This window comes from Pelobates fuscus, chromosome 2, assembly GCF_036172605.1.
Source record: "Pelobates fuscus isolate aPelFus1 chromosome 2, aPelFus1.pri, whole genome shotgun sequence".
Classification (NCBI taxonomy): domain Eukaryota; kingdom Metazoa; phylum Chordata; class Amphibia; order Anura; family Pelobatidae; genus Pelobates; species Pelobates fuscus.
Window position 1 is genome coordinate 175,856,331 of NC_086318.1, and position 19,670 is coordinate 175,876,000.

A 19,670-nucleotide genomic window follows, 5' to 3' on the forward strand; every position below is an offset into this window, starting at 1 on the left:
GACAGGTTTACTAAAGTGGCACTGTCACCAGGAGTCATATTTATTTATTAATGTTTTATAGCTTGTGTTTGTTGCAATAAAATCAGCTGAGCAGGCTACTTTGTTTATTTAAAATATATATATATATTTTTTTTTTCTCCAGCAAACCTTAGACATGCAGGAAATAGAAATAATTCAAATTAGCATTTGCTGTTTTTCTTGTACAGGGTGTAGGGATAAAAAATATATCACACACGCACAATTTTTGGGACCCTCCTGAGACCTGGACATTGGCAGAGTTACTCATAAAACTCAATACACAATAAAATCCAGATAAAAACCAAGGCAAAACTTGGTGATCTGGAAAGATTTTCTAACTCCTATAGACTGTAAGCTCGTTTGAGCAGGGTCCTCTTCAACCTATCGTTCCTGTAAGTTTTCTTGTAATTGTCCTGTTTATAGTTAAATCCCCCCTCTCATATTATCAAGCGCATACGGAATCTGTTGGCGCTATATACATGGAAATAATAATAATAATAATAACAACTCTGCTTTAGTCACAATTGGATACCTCATTTTTGCCATTCAGATTTAAATTGCAAAAATTAGGAATTTAGGGTCATATTCCCTGGCAGTGTAGCAGGAGTTCTGGATCATAGTAGTTTAGTGTACAAGCCTGAGATATGCAGACCACAGTAATCGCTCCCTCAGGGTCCTGCCATTCAGTAACTCAGATTGCATGTGGAGAATCCCAGTTACTGCACTCTAACTCACTAGAGAGCGCTGGCCCGCTAGGTGGTGCAAACCTTACATTTCCTACTCAGACCTGTCCTCCCTATAGCAGTATTGCCATTTGCCAGCAACAGAGATAAAAGGCAAAAAAAGGTCTGCCTGGAACTACATGTCCCAAACATCGAACATTACCCACCCATCTCTACAGCCTTGTTTTTGTCAGTAATTGTCACTAAGATTTCAATGATGTGATACAATTCTAAAAGGGCCACTATTTTCAAATTCAGACAAAACACTTCCATGGTACCAAGGTAAATGTCAAAACATTCAGACATGGTTTGACTCATACCTGGTGGATTCTGTGAGTCATGGTTATGGTGCCAATACAGACTTTTTTTCTAATTCTTTAAAGAAAATTTGCCTGACAAAATCAAGTCCCCAAAAAAAAAAAAACTATTGCCAATATCTTGGTACATAAGTCAGAATATGAAACAAAGAGCAATACTATACAACTAAAAAAAAAAACTGTGGCTAAGGCAATATAAACAGGCAGCACAATAATTATCTAAAAAACTACATCGATAACATAGGTCATAAACGGGAAATAACGACAAACAAAAGGAGAAGGGGAATGGAAATGTGAAGAGAAAAGAGGAAACAAGCAAGGGTGGAGTGAGTGCAAGCAACTTTCAGATGGCCAGCACAACAGCCCTTAGGAGTATACTAAAGCAATGGAGTCCAAACCTTGTAAAAGGTAGTGGTAGTGTAGAAACACTCATTTTTTTCCATCTTCATATTGTCCTTAATTTTTCAAATAACAGCATTCATAGTGGGGGAGCAACTTACAAGAAACATACAAGAAACAAGGGCAATCCTAAACAATATTTTTCTTTCCCACAAGGTTTAAGGCAGGGCTCGACAAATCCCAGGCACAAGGTCACCACGACAACTAAGAATTTTGTTATTGCTTCTGTATTTGCCAGACCGCTCCCTCCATCCCCGTGCACCGGGAGAAAGTGAAGGATAGGGATCGACCAATATTAATTATTATTTTTTTTAGAGCCGATACCGATAATCTGTGAACTTTCAGGCCGATAGCCGATAACTTACCGATATTCTGTACATTTACCATTTTAAAAAATAAACTTTTTCTGAAGGTAAATGCACAAAATATATATCCCACATGTAGTGGATGCAGTGTGTTTAGACAGGGGAGCTGTGTGTGTTTGTGTAGTGTGTATATATAATGAATGCAGTGTGTGTATATATAATGAATGCAGTGTGTGTATATATAATGAATGCAGTGTGTGTATATATAATGAATGCAGTGTGTGTATATATAATGAATGCAGTGTGTGTATATATAATGAATGCAGTGTGTGTATATAATGAATGCAGTGTGTGTATATAATGAATGCAGTGTGTGTATATAATGAATGCAGTGTGTGTATATAATGAATGCAGTGTGTATATATAATGAATGCAGTGTGTATATATAATGAATGCAGTGTGTGTATATAATGAATGCAGTGTGTGTATATAATGAATGCAGTGTGTATATATATATATATATATATATATATATATATATATATAAAATGAATGCAGAATGTGTGTGTGTGTGCGTGCATAGTGAATGCAGTGTATTTGTGTAGTGTGTGTGTATGTAATTTGTGTAAAATGGGGGGGAGGCATTTTTAAAGTTAATTATTTTTTTCCTTCAGATTAGAGGCAGTGCTTCACCAATGGGATTTCTAATCTGGAGGGGAAAAACAGGCAGGCAATTCTCCAACTTTTTTTAAAACCCTACCCCTTATTAAGCACCTTCCTATAAATGTCAGCTTACCAAAAACAACCCCAGTTCTTTGCCTGCCTTCGGCAGAGGAGGTAAAGCAGGTTTTTCTCCAGGGAAGCAGGTGAGAAGGGTTGAGGCTCGGGAGGCTCTGCTTCCTTTTGTTTGGAAGCTAAATTTTGTACGCCGGACAGCGGGTTCTTCACAAAGTTTATAATGTTCTGTCTCTTCCGCGCCAGGTGCCGGTCAGACGAAGGCGTGCATCAGCTGGGAGGTCCTGGCGGTGGAACGCACGTACAGGTTATGTTGCGTTCCACCGGGAATTCGCGGAGCGCAATGCACATGCAGAGAAATCGACAGAGAAGGGGAAATGTTCAGCAAAATCAAGCATTTAAATTGCTCTGTATGTTTCCAACCCATGCTAGATGGATATAAAAGGAAACTTTGTTCTCTATGTTCCAAAGAGGCTTCGGAGGAAGCTAAAAAAACAAACGTCCACATTTCTTAGCTGGTTGCAACAGAGTATGCAGCAAACCTTTGTGGAAATGCAATCTGCAGCTATGCAGTCAGCTCAGGCATCTGTTGCTCAGGATTTACAGGTAGTAAAACAATCTAAGAAAAGGCAGAGATCATGGGAAGATTCAGATGCAAGCTCAGGTACTTGTGCTTCTGATTCTAGAGAGGATTCCTCTAGTGATTCTTCTGAGGAGGAATTTGCCTTTCCAGAGGAAGCCATTGGGAAGTTAATAAAGGAATTGCAGAACCTTATGGAGCATGGGATAACAGGAAAAAGATCTAAAGTTTTCCCATTACATCCACAGCTTAAACACTTTAAAACTCTCTTTTCCATAGAAGTGGACCAGGACTGCCTGCTGGATACAGTTCCTGTAGTAGACGTTCCTATAGGTCAAATTGGAAAGAAAACTGCGTTACCTCCGTGGCTAAAGCCCAAAAACATTGGCTAGAAGGACTAGAGAAGGTTTATGCAGGCAAATCAAAAGAAGATCCAGTAAAGCTGTTGAAAAATATCAAGATGTCTGCAGATTTTTTGGTAGATTCTTCTTCAGAAAGTCTGAAATTATCTGCTAAGAATTTGGGTCTAACAACAGTATCTAGAAGAGCACTTTGGCTTAGAAACTGGCCAGCTGACGCTGCATCTAAAAATTATTTGTGTGACTTACCCTTTGAGTCTGGTAGGCTGTTCGGGTCAAAACTGGATGATCTGTTAAAACAAATGAAGGAAGGCAGGAAGGCCTTGCCTGAAACCCACAAGAAGCAGGTTTGGAAAAAAAAAATGGGGATTTAACCCTCAGTTAGAAGTTCCTTTCGCAGGAACTATTACAGGGGTCAACAGAGGAAAGTTTTCAATTACAGAAAGAAAGATTCACGGACAAGAGAAATAGAATGTTGTGACGCCAGCCAGTGGGAGGAAGATTGACCCACTTCCTAAATCACTGGGAAAGTACTACATCAGATCGCTGGGTTCTCTCTGTAATAAAGAGCGGGTACGGTCTAGAACTGGCAAATACCCCAAAGAGAACTTATTTATGTTCCAGGGTTCATTCTCAGGCAACAGAGAAAGCTTTAATGCAAGAAGTATCAAGACTCCTGCAGAAGAGAGTAATAGAAGAAGTACCCCTAAGAGAAAGACATCAGAGCACTTATTCAAGGCTATTTTTAGTGCCAAAGACAGATGGTTCATTCAGACCCATACTAGACCTAAAGGCCGTAAACAAGTGTATTATAAAAAAGAAGTTCCGTATGGAATCAATAAAATCAGCAACACTTATTCAACCAGGAACTTGGTGTCACGTTTAAATATTTGTTATGAAGGAACACAACTGCAGATTTCTTATAGTTTGAATATTTATTATAAAAAGTAGAAGATATTGTGACGTTAAGTCCAATTTACAGGTACTGTAGCTTTAATTAGTAAACGATAACTGAAGTCAACAATTACAGGCACTGTAGCTTTAAGTAGTAAACGATAACTGAAGTCCACAATTAGAGGCACTGTAGCTTTAAGTAGTAAACGATAACTGAAGTCCACAATTAGAGGCACTGTAGCTTTAAGTAGTAAACGATAACTGAAGTCCACAATTACAGACACTGTAGCTTTAAGTAGTAAACGGTAGTAATTAGCAGACACTGAATCAGAAAGAGTCTCTTAGTAGTATTAACGAATTAGGTGATAAGAAGTTACAATAGCTGTTCCATAGCATTTAACTGTAGCAAGACAGATGCAGCTAACTTGAATAGTGAATGAGTTGAAGATAGCTGTAACTGGGTTGTTTTATAGAAGGACTTTGGAGACAGGAAATAACGGCTTTGAGATGTAACGCTTATCACAGAGTTTTTACTTAGCTTCCGGCACATAGAACACTGGTTCCCGAGATCTGCTCATAGGCGGTTATCATAAGTGAAGAGAGTTCAGCTTTAGTCGTGGATGAGGAGAGGTGAAGGGAAGGGAACTTGAAGTGTCTTCCAGTCCGGTCTGGTAACAGAAGGCTTTCACAACGAAGTTGTAGCCGGTTCGTGAGTACGGAACGTAGTTCAATAATCCAGCGTCGATCAGCTGGTGCGGTCGGATTAAATAAGCAGACCGTGTCATAAAGGGGTGTGGCTAGGCTCCGTGGAACCAGGAAGTAAGAGGATACCATAGTTAAGGCATGACACTTGGTTTGCGTCCCTGGATTTAAAAGACGCCAATCTGCACGTGCCCATAGCAGAATCCAGCAAAAGGTTCTTAAGATTTGCAATCTGCATCCAGTCGGTAACCAGGCATTACCAATTCAAAGCCCTTCCATTCGGCCTTTCATCTGCTCCAAGGGTGTTCACAAAGCTGCTAGTAGTCATCTCAGCAAAAGCCAGAATGAGACCTCTTCAGCGAAACATTTTAAATGTTTGGAACCGACAGACAGACAGCCTGGATGGTCTGATGAAATTCAACAGTCAGACGCTGAGGAGTCTTCCGTGGTGGAACTCATCTCGATTCCTGCAGCCAGGTCTTTCATTCCAAATGAAATCAGACGCCTCGGCACTAAGCTGGGGGCCCCATTTAGGAGACCAAAAGAAGCAGGGGCTTTGGCAAGAAAAGGATGTAAGAGCTTCCTCGAACTTCAAAGAATTGAAGGCAGCATGGATGGCTCTCCTTGCATTTCAGTTCCAGATAAAGAACAAACAAGGCGGTACAAGATAGACAAAACTAGAAAATCTATGTTCAAAGATCATGCTATGGTCAGAAGTTCACCTTCTATCAATCTCAGCAGTTCACATAATGGGAAAATTCAACGTATTAGCAGACGCCCTGAGTCGTCAAAACTTAAAGCAAACAGATTGGTCCCTTTCGTGCAAGGTTTTCAAGTAAATATCACACCGCTTCGGTTGTCCAGAAATAGACCTTATGGCCTCCAGGACAAACAGGAAGACAGGACGATTTGCATCTCTTAACCCTGCAGACAAACCAGATACCCTAGATGCTCTTTCAGTACCATGGAAGTTCAACCTAGCATATGTGTTTCCACCGGTAGTTCTTATTCCCAGAGTGCTTCAAAAGATCAAGTTGGAAAGAGTAAGGATTATTGGTTTTCAGTTCTTCTAAACATACCAGGTGCCACCTTTTGGAAACTTCCCCTGTCAGAAGAAATACTGGAACACTCCATGGTACCTCTTCCAACCCTACAGAGATTCCAATTGACGGCTTGGTGTCTGAATTCCAAATTTTAAAGAGCAAAGGTCTAGATCCTGAGGTTATAAACATTTTATTGGCTACTAACAAAGAATCAACGTCTAAAATTTACTCCAAGATTTGGAAGAAAATTTGTCATTTGTGTTGTAGGTTTAAAGAGAACCCTGTTTCCGCCTCCATCCAAAAGATTCTTAAATTCCTTCAGATGGGATTTGCGAAGGGATTAAAGCCAGCATCTTTAAAATTACAAGTTTCAGCTATCAGTTTATTTTCTTTCAGATGTTTAGCATCAAACATTCTGATATCTAGATTCTTCATGGCTCTGGGCCATTTGGTTCCTAACGTTAGGGAAACCTGTCCGCCCCTGGGATCTAAATTTAGTATTATGCGCTCTTTGTGAGACGCCTTTTGAACCACTAGAAAAGGAGTCTCTGAAGATTTTATCATAAAAAATATATATTTTTGGTGGCAATTACATCAGCCAAGAGAGTGGGTGAACTCAAAGCTCTACGGGCGAATTTTCCTTATTTGGTTTTTCATCAAGACAAGGTAGTTTTAAAGCTCGATCCGTCTTTTATTCCAAAGGTTTTGACCTGATCTAACATCAGTCAAGAAGTGGTATTGCCTACTTTTTGCCAAAATCCATCCAATGCCTTGGAAAGAAAATTTCACTGCCTAGACGTGAAGAGATGTCTTATGCAATATCTAAAATCTACTAAGTCTTTCAGGAAGGATAACAGCCTTTTTGTCTTAATTAACGGCACAAGGAAAGGTATGAAGGCTTCAAAAAGTTCCGTGGCTAGATGGCTGAACGATTGTATTCATTTAGCTTATTCCACAAGTAAAGCGGAAATCACAGGCTCCGTAAAGGCCCATTCTACTAGAGCTATATCTACGTCCTGGGCCCTGCGAGCTGCGGCTATGCCTTCCCAGATTTGTTCAGCGGCCACATGGTCATCGCTTCATACATTCTCAAAACATTACAGGTTAGACATACTGGCCTCAGAAGATGCAGCTTTTGGGCGCAAGGTGCTACAAGCAGTGGTGAAATGAATCCCACCCTAAGGGATTGCTTTGTCATATCCCATTGGTAAAGCACTGCCTCTAATCTGAAGGGAAAACCAAATTTTTTTACTTACCGTTAATTTCTTTTTCCTGAAGATTAGAGGCAGTGCTATAATTCCCCCCCTTTTTTCTAATAAACTCGGAATTGTGCATGTAACGGCTTGTGTATTTTCTGGGGTTGTTTTTGGTAAGCTGACATTTATAGGAAGGTGCTTAATAAGGGGGAGGGTTTTAAAAAAAAGTTGGAGAATTGCCTGCCTGTTTTTTCCCTCCAGATTAGAAATCCCATTGGTAAAGCACTGCCTCTAATCGTCAGGAAAAAGACATTTACGGTATAAAATTTTTTGTTTTATATTAAAATGTTTTCTTTTTCAGTCCCCACTCCCTGCTTCTTGCCTGGCTAGGGATGGGGTCTATGGCATTCCCTGGTGGTCCAGTGGCATGGACTGTGCAGAGGATGCCCAGCAAGCGCTTACTTACCTTCCCAGCAGCTCCCTTCAGCTCCCCTGTTTAAACACTCGCGGCCAGTGTGCCGCGCAGAGAGTTGCCATGGTAACCCATGGCAACGCTCTGATGGCCGCGGGACTCATATGGAGAGCACTCTTTATAGAAGGAAAAAAGTAACAGATGTCTTACACGCTAATTGGATAGAAGCATATATAAGAATGCCCCAATGAGCCGTTACGCTATCTTGAAAAAGCCGGTATCGCGGGCGAAACGCGTTGAAGTGTGATCGGCTTATTGCAGTCAGAGGTGGATGCACATCAGACTACTGGTATCGCTCACAGGTCACGACCTCCTCCCTGCACGGAGATCTATCTTATCAGAGTTGAGATTGGGTGGAAGTGTGCACGGACGGTAAAACAGATGCTAAGCCTCTCACTTACTAAAGCGTATTCTGTGGTATCTTGGAAACGAATACCACTACTTGCTAATGTAAGGGTTTTTATATGTTCACTTGAATAAAATTGCAGTATTATGCTATGAAAGGCGATGTTGTATAATTTTAAGGTACAAAGTCCAAAGAGCAACAGTGTTTCATCAGATGCTGTGTCATAGCTGCAAGACAAATTTTAACCCTATAAGACCATCACCCAAAGACTTTCTGGACCCTTAAGCGAGACTCTATGGTTGTTGGAAATTACACTTATTGTGGTTTATTTATTTTGATGTATTGTATCAGGAATCCACATGTATAAGTGTTTTATTTCTGATTGATAGTGATTACCTAACTTAGGTTTTCAAGTTCATTTTTGAATATACATGTTGTCAGAAGTGCTAAATATTTGGATTGTCTATGTATTCAAAAAATAAATAAATAAATACTGGCAAAAAATGTGAAGAAAAGAAATAAATTAATAAAAAAGTTATATACCCATCAAACTATCCCTAAGTTTAATGCTTAGTAGTAGCAGCAGAATTATTTATTTTCATTTTATACAAATTGTTTCCATTATGATCCATTCTCAGAAATGAGTGTGGGCCCAGTGTGCTCTACGCACCATACCAATTGTATTACAAAGTCCTTACGGTGTTATCTTGGACTAACCACTTAAATTAGCAATAATGTGTTAATTAAATGTGGAAAGTTTGCATGGATTATTTGATCAGAGTGCGAGAAGTAATGACCATGAAAGAAGTGAGCGAGTGAATAATCTACTTTAAAATACTTGGTTGGGTGAAAAAGTAATAACAGCACTGTACATACTGGGATCTCAGTGTTCCCAACATTTACTAGCAGTCTGAGAGTGATTTGAGTTTGATTGCTTCTTCAAAAAACTTTAAATGTACAAAATATCGAATTCCAGTTACAGGCAATCAACCTGAAAGGCAACCGATAATCTGTATCAGCTCTGTAAAATCCCTAACAATGGATATGGTCATGAAATGAAAGCTCAAAGATAAAGCACCGCGCTTACAGCAGCAGTAGCTTAGTATCCAACAGCTTAAAATACATAGTAAAAACAAAGAGAACGTTACCTGCGCTCTGGCCTAAATCCCCACGCGCATTTAAACAAAATGGAGGCTCTTTAGTTTTATTCCAATCGCGATTTGAATATATAAACTCACCAGCCACGTCAAGGCAAGCCTCAATAGGTGAGTTCCTACACTAGCCATTAGATATGCTGATATCAGCCAAGAATCTCCAGTGAGACAGGAAGGGGTATTTTATAAACCCTTTAACATGAAATGAAAGCTAGTAATTTGTAACTTACAAATGCAGAGTACAAACAAACACATGAAGGATCCAATCCAAAAATATATACAGAAGGAGCGCAATACCACATGGAAAGTAAATTTAAATGGTAAAAGTAGGCATAATCACAATTTAATGAAAAGGTTTTGGTGTATTGATAATGTCCCTTCAGCGTCACTATTCATTTTTCTCCAATTTGGAAGATAAATCACTTTGTTTATGCGGACCTAGCTACAACCCCTGTCTGTTACTTACACAGTCAACCTGCACACTTCCTGTAAGGGAGGTCTAGATTCTAAACTTACTTTATTGCACAGTGTGATTGTTTTAGACTTTATCTCTTGCTCTTTTAACCCCTTAACACCGTTACAGCGTTCTATGCCGTTCTGGCTTTAAAGCCGTTGCGGCAGCATAGAACGCCGTAACGGCTTAAGCCCCCAGGAGGTAAGATGTACTCACCTCTGCCGCGATCCTCTTCTGGAGGGCTGCCCGACAGCCCAGGCAGCCCTCCCCAGCAAATGAGGCCCCCGGGGCCATGTGATCGCTCTCAAAGAGTATATAATACACAAGATCCAGCGCACTCTCCTATCTACTAAACAGCAACTTCAATGTTGACAGATTTTATTAGTTTTTAAAAAAAAATTATTTAAAAACACCTTATCTAGGCAAAAAATAATGGGGATTTAGTTACATTATATGATCATACATTGCATAAGCCTGCCACAACGTCAATGTACCCCATCTTTGGCAGGTCCTACTCTCACAGTCTAATGTCTGCTCTTACGAGATTAACCCACTTACTTGGGAAAAAAATTCCATCTGAGGCTCTCTGCAGTACAAGGCTAAATAGGGACCTGAGATGAGGCACCTGTGACAGGGAGGGGTGCAAAACCAAGGAGTTGCCAAAGATGGGGTACATTGACGTTGTGGCAGGCTTATGCAATGTATGATCATATAATGTAACTAAATCCCCATTATTTTTTGCCTAGATAAGGTGTTTTTAAATAATTTTTTTTAAAAACTAATAAAATCTGTCAACATTGAAGTTGCTGTTTAGTAGATAGGAGAGTGCGCTGGATCTTGTGTATTGTATAATATGGCCCCCAGCAGCACCCCATTTAAGCATGTTCAGGTGAGTGCAACCACCCCCCCATGTTCTATATATATATATATATATATATATATATATATAAAATCCTGGTTCCCCGCACTCAGTTTAACCGGTCTTGTTCAGTGCCTCGGTGCAACATTTAGCTAAATAAGCAGTTTTAGTGTATAGATCATTCCCCTGCAATTTCACTGCTCAATTCACTGTCATTTAGGAGTTAAATCACTTTGTTTCTGTTTATGCAGCCCTAGCCACACCTCCCCTGGCTATGATTGACAGAGCCTGCAGGAAAAAAAAAATGGTTTCACTTTAAAACAGATGTAATTTACCTTAAATAATTGTATCTCAATCTCTAAATTGAACTTTAATCACATACAGGAGGCTCTTGCAGGGTCTAGCAAGCTATTAACATAGCAGGGGATAAGAAAATCTTAATTAAACAAAACTTGCAATAAAGAAAGCCTAAATAGGGCTCTCTTTACAGGAAGTGTTTATGGAAGGCTGTGCAAGTCACATGCAGGGAGGTGTGACTAGGGTTCATAAACAAAGGGATTTAACTCCTAAATGGCAGATAATTGAGCAGTGAGGCTGCAGGGGCATGTTCTATACACCAAAACTGCTTCATTAAGCTAAAGTTGTTCAGGTGACTATAGTGTCCCTTTAATGTAGTTGTTCAGGTGAGATCTATAGCTCCCTGCAGGCAATCTAATGTAAACATTGTATTTTCAGAGAAAATACAGTGTTTACATTGATTCATAAGAATACCTCCAGTGGCTATCACTCAGACGGCCACCAGAGGGACTTCCTATCATGTATGGCCATAAAACGAGGCTCCCGGCGCTGGAACCAGGTGAGTTAAAACCGCTGCCTGGAAAGCCCCTTTAAGCTAAGGTTGTGTTATTGTTCAAAAACATCTCTTTAAAAAGGCACACTAAATATATTTGAAGAGGTCTGGGTGCTGTGCAGTTGTTTGTACAAATCTGTAATGTAAAGCACTCCTCTTTAGAATGGCAATGGTTACATTAAAGATTTAAACACCCTGATAGTCACAAAAGGCACTCCCCCTCTGCTATAACCAACTTAAACCCGGTTATAGCTCAAATGCTGCTCAAAGAGGTGCAATGCAGTATTTTTCTGCACCCTATTAGGAAGCATTGGATTAGCTAAGATGATAAACATAAGATCTCGGACGAAAATGCAGGGCGGCAGAGAGAGCGTCAACAAGGACTGCAGCACGGCTTGGACTTAAAAGGTAAGTAATCATCTTTTAAACCCTTACAGGACCGGAGGAAACCTTGATAGGCAGAAGGACCCCATAGCATTAGGAATATGTTTGTATTCCCAACGCTATAGCGTTTCTTTGAAGGGCATCTGTCAAACCCGACCCTCTGCTCCCATGATGCCTTACAGAGGTGGTTGTTACACCACTAACACTTTCCTGCAGCTTTAAATGATTGGCCCTGTTTGGAGATGTTTCCCTAAGCAGTGCAAACCTTCTAAATTACAGTGACGTGTTCTTATACTGCTAGTGCCAGCTAGTAAAAGTAAACAAAGTAAACAGAGTGCATGGTTGTAGAACAGAAGGACCTCATGTGAGAGGCCCTTTCTGCTCTCAAAGTCAATTATTCAGCGTAGGACAGGGCCTCTGCTCCACTAAGGTCTATAATTAAGAGGATTGTATGAGTATTTTAGAGTTTAGGGGTGCTTATGGAGGTACCTATTTTAAGGATGCTATGGATGGTAACTGCACCCTACATTCTGCCAGAAACCAAAGTTCATTCCACAACACTTTTAAATCTGGTACTCCCTTAAAGCGGATCTGTCACTTTTCAATAAGGATATAATCTTTATGAAATACTGATTAAGACTGCATTGGAATTTCATTAAATTTCCGATGCAATCCAAATGCATCACAAGATAAAGTATAAATTACTTTGTCTTATAGCAAAGCCGGAGTTTGACATTAGTTGACAAAATGAGAAGTTCCTCTGTCAATTTTTGTTGAATTCCAGCAGCCATCACAAATGACTTCTGTGGGATTCAAGCTCTGTCTATGGAGAGTCCAGTGTTCTTGCGAGATTCTTCATAGACTTCACTGTTGCATTCTTGCACATGCTTCAACATACAACATGACGTGACTCCTAGCAGCTGAAGCACCATGAACGGAAGAGGACCTGCATCAAGAAGACTGAGTAAAAGCAGGAAGTAAGTGAAACCGCCCTGCACTATGTATCAATATGCCCATTGTCTGAGGTTTAAATAGAACACTATCTCACTACTAGCTGCACTACTGCTTGGCTACTTTATAGTTCTCCACAGAATGCTATGAGAAGTTGTCAAAGAGTGGGCTCAACAAATGCTGCAATTAGATAGCCAGTCAGCTTCTCTGTAATGATTTTACCCCAGTAGTAGCCTACCAATATGGCATCCATCACATAGGGCAAGATAAGTGCTACCATCCCTACCATGTCCCTCCTTTTATTTCAATGGGACCAAGAGTGACAGTGCCTATACACAATATGGATTTACCACACTCCCCACAGGTACCTCTGCCTACCCAGGTTTAGTGATTATACCCCATCAATAGTAACCACCAATAGGGAGTTATGCCCTTTAAATTATATTTTATTTTTAACAGTAGTTTACCACATTCAGCTCTCTATAATTTAGACGTTTTACCCCAGCAGTAGCCACACACATGCAGTTCTGTAGTTGCTGAACTGCAAGACCCATGAGTCTCAAAACACTATATGAGCACCTCAATGCAGTCTGAGGATGCAGGCAGTGGTTCAGTAGGGGTGCTACCTGTGGGCTCTCCTTGCCCAGGATACTGTAACAATGTGCACAGAGACACACGTGGGCAGCACGGCTATGTATGATCAGAATATGATGTGTAGGTTGGCAGCGATCTGCCTATAGTACACCCATGTAGTGGTGCCAGGGCTGCCATCCAATTCTCATGATGCTAAGGCAGCCGCATTCCGAACATCATGAGAGGTAAAGGACACATGTACTGGCCATGCCATGCCACTGATCCGTCTCTACAGTTGGCACAGTGCCCGTGCTAAAGGTGGCTCGGACATGGCACGGGTTCCAGCTTCACTCGGCCACAACACAATGGCGCCTACCAGCAACAGCAGCCCGAAAATGCACCATCCGATCAGAAGGTCTGTGTAAGCCGCCGCCATCTTGCAGCTTCCTGGTTAGGCTGACAGCTGACAGGTCCCGTGACAGCGGGAAATACAATCCCACCACTGTCAGCGTGAGCGGAGAGATGGAGTGACTGCCTCCCTGCAATGAGCAGAGCGCTGCGAGGGGCGGGATACTCCGGGGGAATGGAAAACTAGCGTCCGGTAACCATAGAAACCGGCCAGGACCTTGCCCCCCCCTTTACAAACGGCTTTGGAGTTCATAAAAAGCCCAGAGATAGCGTGACTGCACGAAGCTGAGTGTGCACAGCTAACATTCTGCAGGAGATGGGGCGTATTACATGGATTCCAATTGGCAATACTTTATTTAAACATAGTGAAGCTTATTTTAACTTAACCAGCATGTCTAAAGCATCATAGGGTGTAGAGGAGCACTCCAAGCACTATAACCACTGCAGCTCACTGTAGGTGCTATGGTAACAGGAGTGCCCCGCCCCCACACACCCCATTGTAAACTGTTTTTAATAGTTTAATTTCTCACCAGGGACTCTCGAGCAACGCTCCCCACCGCTACTACTAACGTCAGAGAGTTGGTAGTTCCTAAGATGGATCATGGGACCTCTGTAAGTTATGTTATGTCCTGCCTGGGACTGCAGAGCTTAGCTTATTGGCTGAGAGTGATCATCCAGTGATGGCTAACTGAGGTTCCTGCTTAGGAACTTACAGCTCCCCGGTGTTGTTGGCAGTGGCAGGCCTCCCAACTGTCCTGAAATCGGCAGGACAGTCCCAGACTAAGGTGTACTGTCTTGCTTTTAGTTTGGCATCGCATTCTCTCAGACTTGCCCAACGGTTCTGAATCATACTTACCAATACTGGGCGGTGTGGAACGGAACCTGACAGACTCCATGTAAGAAGTCAAAGCATTCTAAAATGGTTTGACTACTTACAATGGGCTGGTTTTAGGGCACCTCTGGCACCATAACTACTATAGCAAGCTGTAGCCAAGGCTTTTGTTTTGCCATTTACATCTTTCTTCTTAACCCCTTAAGGACCGGACTGTTTTTGCGATGTTGTACATTTGCGACCAGGCATCTTTTCACACTTTTGTGGTGTTTGTGTTTAGCTGTAATTTTCCGCTCTCTCATTTACTGTTCCCATACAAATTATATATTGTTTTTTTCAGGACAAAAGGGGCTTTCTTTACATACCATTATTTATATAATCTCATGTAATTTAATTTTAAAAAAATGAAAAAATATGATGAAAAATTGAAAAAAATACATGTTTTTTGACTTTTATGTGAAAAATCTTTTACTCATCTACAAAAGCGAATGAAAAAAACTGCTAAATAGATTCAAAATGTTGTCCTGAGTTTAAAAATACCCAGTCTTTACATGCTTTTTGCTATTTTTTTGCAGGTTATAGGGCTATAAGTACAAGTAGGATATTGCGGTTTTGTCACGGTAATATACCCCAACACGCAGGAATAGTCCAGATAGTCAAGAGACAAGAAACCAGGATTCGTCTTACCGGACCTTAGAATGGCCGGACTTAGACGAGTATAAGAAAAGACAGAGTCCAGAACAAGCCGAGGTCAAGGGGACGGAGAGACAGCGTAAAGTAGAACAAGCCGAGAACTGGTACACAGGAAGACAAACCGGCGGATAAACAAGCAAGGATAAAGAGAGAGCGGAGTCAGGAACAAAGCCAAGGTCAAGCACCAAAAAACCAACTGAACGATACAAGCACTAAAGGGAACTGAACAGAAACCACGATAGGGCAAGGTGCAAAGGAAACAGGTGAGTATAAATACCCTAATGTTCACTTTGATTGGCCCCTGTCATATCCACGCCCCCAAAAGGTGAGTGTGTGGGGAACGTGGCATGACAAGGGCCAATGGGAGACTGATTCTAATTTTGTCTCCCACTGTCCCTTTAAGAGCGCGCCCGAGACGCGCGGCGCGCTCTTAGTGTCAGGCGATACACATGACCGCTTCTCGCGGTCACTGCCCGCCTGACTGATCTCGTCGTTGGATGAGCCGCGCGCGGCTCGTGCAGGAGCAGGACCGCGCGCGGCGAGAAGAGAGGACCCCGGCCGGCCCCTGGAGAGGGTAAGTACTGCTACAGTACCCCCCCCTGAAGACACGCCCACCGGGCGGGGAGGAGCAGGCCTGGCAGGAAAGCGAGCGTGGAAAGAACGCACAAGGCGAGGAGCGTGAACAGCGCCAGCGGAAATCCAACTGCGTTCCTCAGGCCCATAGCCCTTCCAATGTACCAGATATTGGAGGCGACCCCGAAGAGAACGAGAGTCGAGTATAGCAGCCACTTCAAATTCCTCATGGCCCTCCACAGAAACCGGAGGGGGAGGAGGGACATGCCGAGTATAACGGTTGCACAGGAGGGGTTTTAACAAGGAGGTATGAAACACGTTAGGAATGCGTAGATTCCTAGGAAGATCCAAGGCATACGAGACAGGATTAACCACATACAAGATACGAAAAGGACCAATAAAACGAGGAGCCAACTTCATAGAAGGCACACAAAGACGAATATTGTGAGTAGAAAGCCAAACCCGGTCCCCCACAGCATAGGATGGAGCCGCCCTGCGATGCTTGTCTGCCTGAACCTTCTGGCGAGCAGCGGAATCCACCAAAGAACACTGAACCTGCTCCCAAGTATTACGTAAACCAGCCAAATGTTCGTCCAGAGCTGGCATGCCCTGTAAGGAGAATGCAGCTGGAAGAACCACGGGATGCCGGCCATAAACAACGTAAAAAGGGCTGTTACCGGAGGATTCATGAGCAGCATTATTACGAGCAAACTCAGCCCAAGGAAGAAGGTCAGCCCAATTGTTCTGATGGTGGGACACGAAACAACGAAGATACTGCTCTAGAGATTGGTTGGCACGTTCAGCAGCTCCATTAGACTGGGGGTGGTAAGCGGAAGAAAACGAGAGGGAGATACCCATCTCTAAACAAAATGTTTTCCAGAATCTGGAGATAAACTGGCTACCCCTACGATCGAAGTGGGAATACCATGCAACCGAAACACCTCCCTGGCAAAGATAGAGGCAAGTTCCTTGGATGATGGCAATTTGACAAGAGACACAAAATGAGCCATCTTAGAAAAACGATCCACAATCATCAGGATGACAGTTTTACCATTCGAAGGGGGTAATTCAACAATAAAATCCATGGATAGATTGGACCACGGCCTCTCGGGTATGGGCAACGGATGCAACAACCCACAAGGAACTCTGTGGGAGGACTTCATACTGGCACAAGTAGTACAGGCATTAACGTAATCGGTGATGTCCTTGCGTAAGGAAGCCCACCAGAAATATCTAGAAACTGCTGAGAACGTTTTAGAAATACCAGGGTGTCCAGCAGTTCTAGTGTCATGATATAAAGACATAATGTCTCGTCTCTCGGGTATATCAACGAACAGTTTATCAGCAGGCCTTTCCCCAGGAGCCATGTTTTGTTTAGCCTGTATAGCTTGTAAGAGGGAAGAAGAAATAGAAAGAACAGTAGTAGCTATTATTCTGTCAGGAGGAATGACAGGGGTAACATCAATTTCTAGTTTGTCAGTGGTCTCGAATTGTCTGGACAGAGCGTCAGCTTTAGTATTACGATCACCTGGTCTGTATGTGATTATGTAATTAAAAAGAGACAAAAACAGAGACCACCTGGCCTGCCTAGAAGACAATCTTTTAGCTTCACTAAGGTAGGAGAGGTTTTTGTGATCCGTTAAAATGAGGATGGGATCCCTAGTACCTTCTAGTAGATGTCTCCATTCCTTGAGCGCCAAAATGATAGCAAGGAGTTCGCGATTGCCTACATCATAATTCTTCTCTGCTTTAGACATCTGTCTGGAAAAGAAGCCACAAGGGTGTAACGGCTTTTCAGGTGAATCTCTTTGAGACAAGATAGCACCTACCCCAATCTCAGAAGCATCAACTTCAAGAATAAAGGGTAGTGAAGGGACAGGATGCTGTAAAATAGGGGCAGAGGCAAATGAAGCCTTCAGGAATTCAAAGGCCTCAAGTGCTTCTGGTTTCCAGACATGAGTATTACCATCCTTCTTGGTCATTCTGGTTATAGGTGCTACAATGGCAGAAAACCCTTTAATAAAACGCCTATAATAATTTGAGAACCCCAGAAAACGCTGAATGGCTTTCAAACCCTGAGGTAGAGGCCATTCCATAATGGCAGAAAGTTTCTTGGGATCCATACGAAAACCCTTGGCAGAGATTATATAACCCAAGAATTGGACTTCTGATTGATCAAATGAACATTTTTCGAGTTTGCAATAGAGACCGTTAACAAGAAGAGTTCTCAACACTAATTTAACATGCATGTGATGAGTCTGTAAATCAGTAGAATAAATTAATATGTCGTCCAAGTATACTATTACGAATGTATGTATATACTGACGTAGGACATCATTAATAAATTCTTGAAAAACTGCTGGGGCGTTACAAAGGCCAAAGGGCATCACAGTATATTCGTAGTGACCACTCCTGGTATTGAATGCGGTCTTCCATTCGTGATCCTTTTTGATACGTATGAGATTGTAAGCACCCCTAAGGTCCAATTTAGTAAAAAACGTGGCATGTTTAAGCCTATCAAATAGTTCCGTGATCAAAGGTATGGGGTACTCATTTTTGACGGTGATTTTATTTAGGCCCCTATAGTCAATACAAGGCCTTAATTCGCCATCTTTCTTGGATACAAAGAAGAAACCAGCCCCTGCCGGGGAAGAGGATCTTCTTATAAAAATCCCTTTTCTAAAGATTCCTTAATATATTCCTCCATAACAAGATTCTCCTGAGGAGACAAAGGATATATTCTCCCTTTGGGAGGCATAGTACCAGGTAGTAAATTAATAGCACAGTCGTAAGGCCTGTGAGGTGGCAACTTTTCAGCCTCCCTTTTATCAAAAACAGATTGAAGAGACAAGTACTGAGGGGGTATGACCGTAGGCACGGGAGGAATATTAGTAGAATTCAAAGGGGTGATTTTAACAATACAAGACTCTTGGCAAGCATCACTCCAAGAAACTATTTGTCCTGACTCCCAATCAATAGTGGGATTATGAGTACGCAACCAAGGATACCCTAACACGAGGTGAGAGGAAGGAGAAGTAATGATCTGAAACCGAATGGTTTCAGAGTGTAACACCCCTGTAGACATATGTAGTGGTACAGTTTCATGTGTGATAACTGGAGAGCATAATGGTCTACCATCTATGGCCTCAACGGCCAAGGGTGTCTCCTTCTCTCTAGTGGGTATGTTATTCTCCTTGACAAAACTGGAATCTATAAAGTTTTCGGCCGCTCCTACCACAATAAAGACAAAGTCCCTCCTTTCTCCTATAAAGTTTTTCAGCGTCAGTAAGTTTAGCAACCCCTAACTGCATAGGTTCCTCCTCTGACCCTTTAGATCCCTCGGGAGTCTCAGCTCTAGGTGAATAAACGGGGACAAAGCGTCTATTTCTGGACTTGGTATATAACCTGTCACGGATCCTGTTATCTATATCGATGAGGTAGTCAATAAGGTCCTCTAGGGGTACAGGGAGGTCCTTAGCTGCTACCTCATCCAACATAGTTTCAGACAGACCTTCCATAAACGCAGTAGTAAGCCCATTGTTAGTCCAATCTACCTGTGAGGCAAGGGTACGGAACTGAATAGCATAATCGGCTACAGATTTAGATCCTTGCTTAATTCTCATTAACGCCCTGGCGGCATTCTTTGACCTTTTAGTCGTGTCAAATGTTCTACAAAACGCTGTGAGGAAGCTATTGAAATCGTGTACCATAGGTCCATTAGCCTCCCAAATAGGATTTGCCCATTCAAGTGCCTTATCCGTAAGCTGGTGCATAAGAAAACCCACCTTAGATCTATCAGTGGGAAATGAACGTGGGTACATTTCAAAGTGGAATTCCACTTGATTAAGGAA

General features: G+C 42.0%; 1 protein-coding gene across 1 annotated transcript in view; it reads right to left on the reverse strand.

Annotated features, from left to right (window-relative positions):
- LMBRD1 (LMBR1 domain containing 1) overlaps positions 1 to 13,791 on the reverse strand; it is a 132,057-nt gene extending 118,266 nt beyond the window's left edge. Inside the window, exon 1 of the mRNA XM_063442972.1 lies at positions 13,690 to 13,791. Within this exon, the coding sequence (XP_063299042.1) occupies positions 13,690 to 13,749 (60 nt within the window). The 5' untranslated portion in view covers positions 13,750 to 13,791. The remainder of the gene's footprint in view (positions 1 to 13,689) is intronic.
- Between the last annotated feature and the right edge of the window lie 5,879 nt (positions 13,792 to 19,670).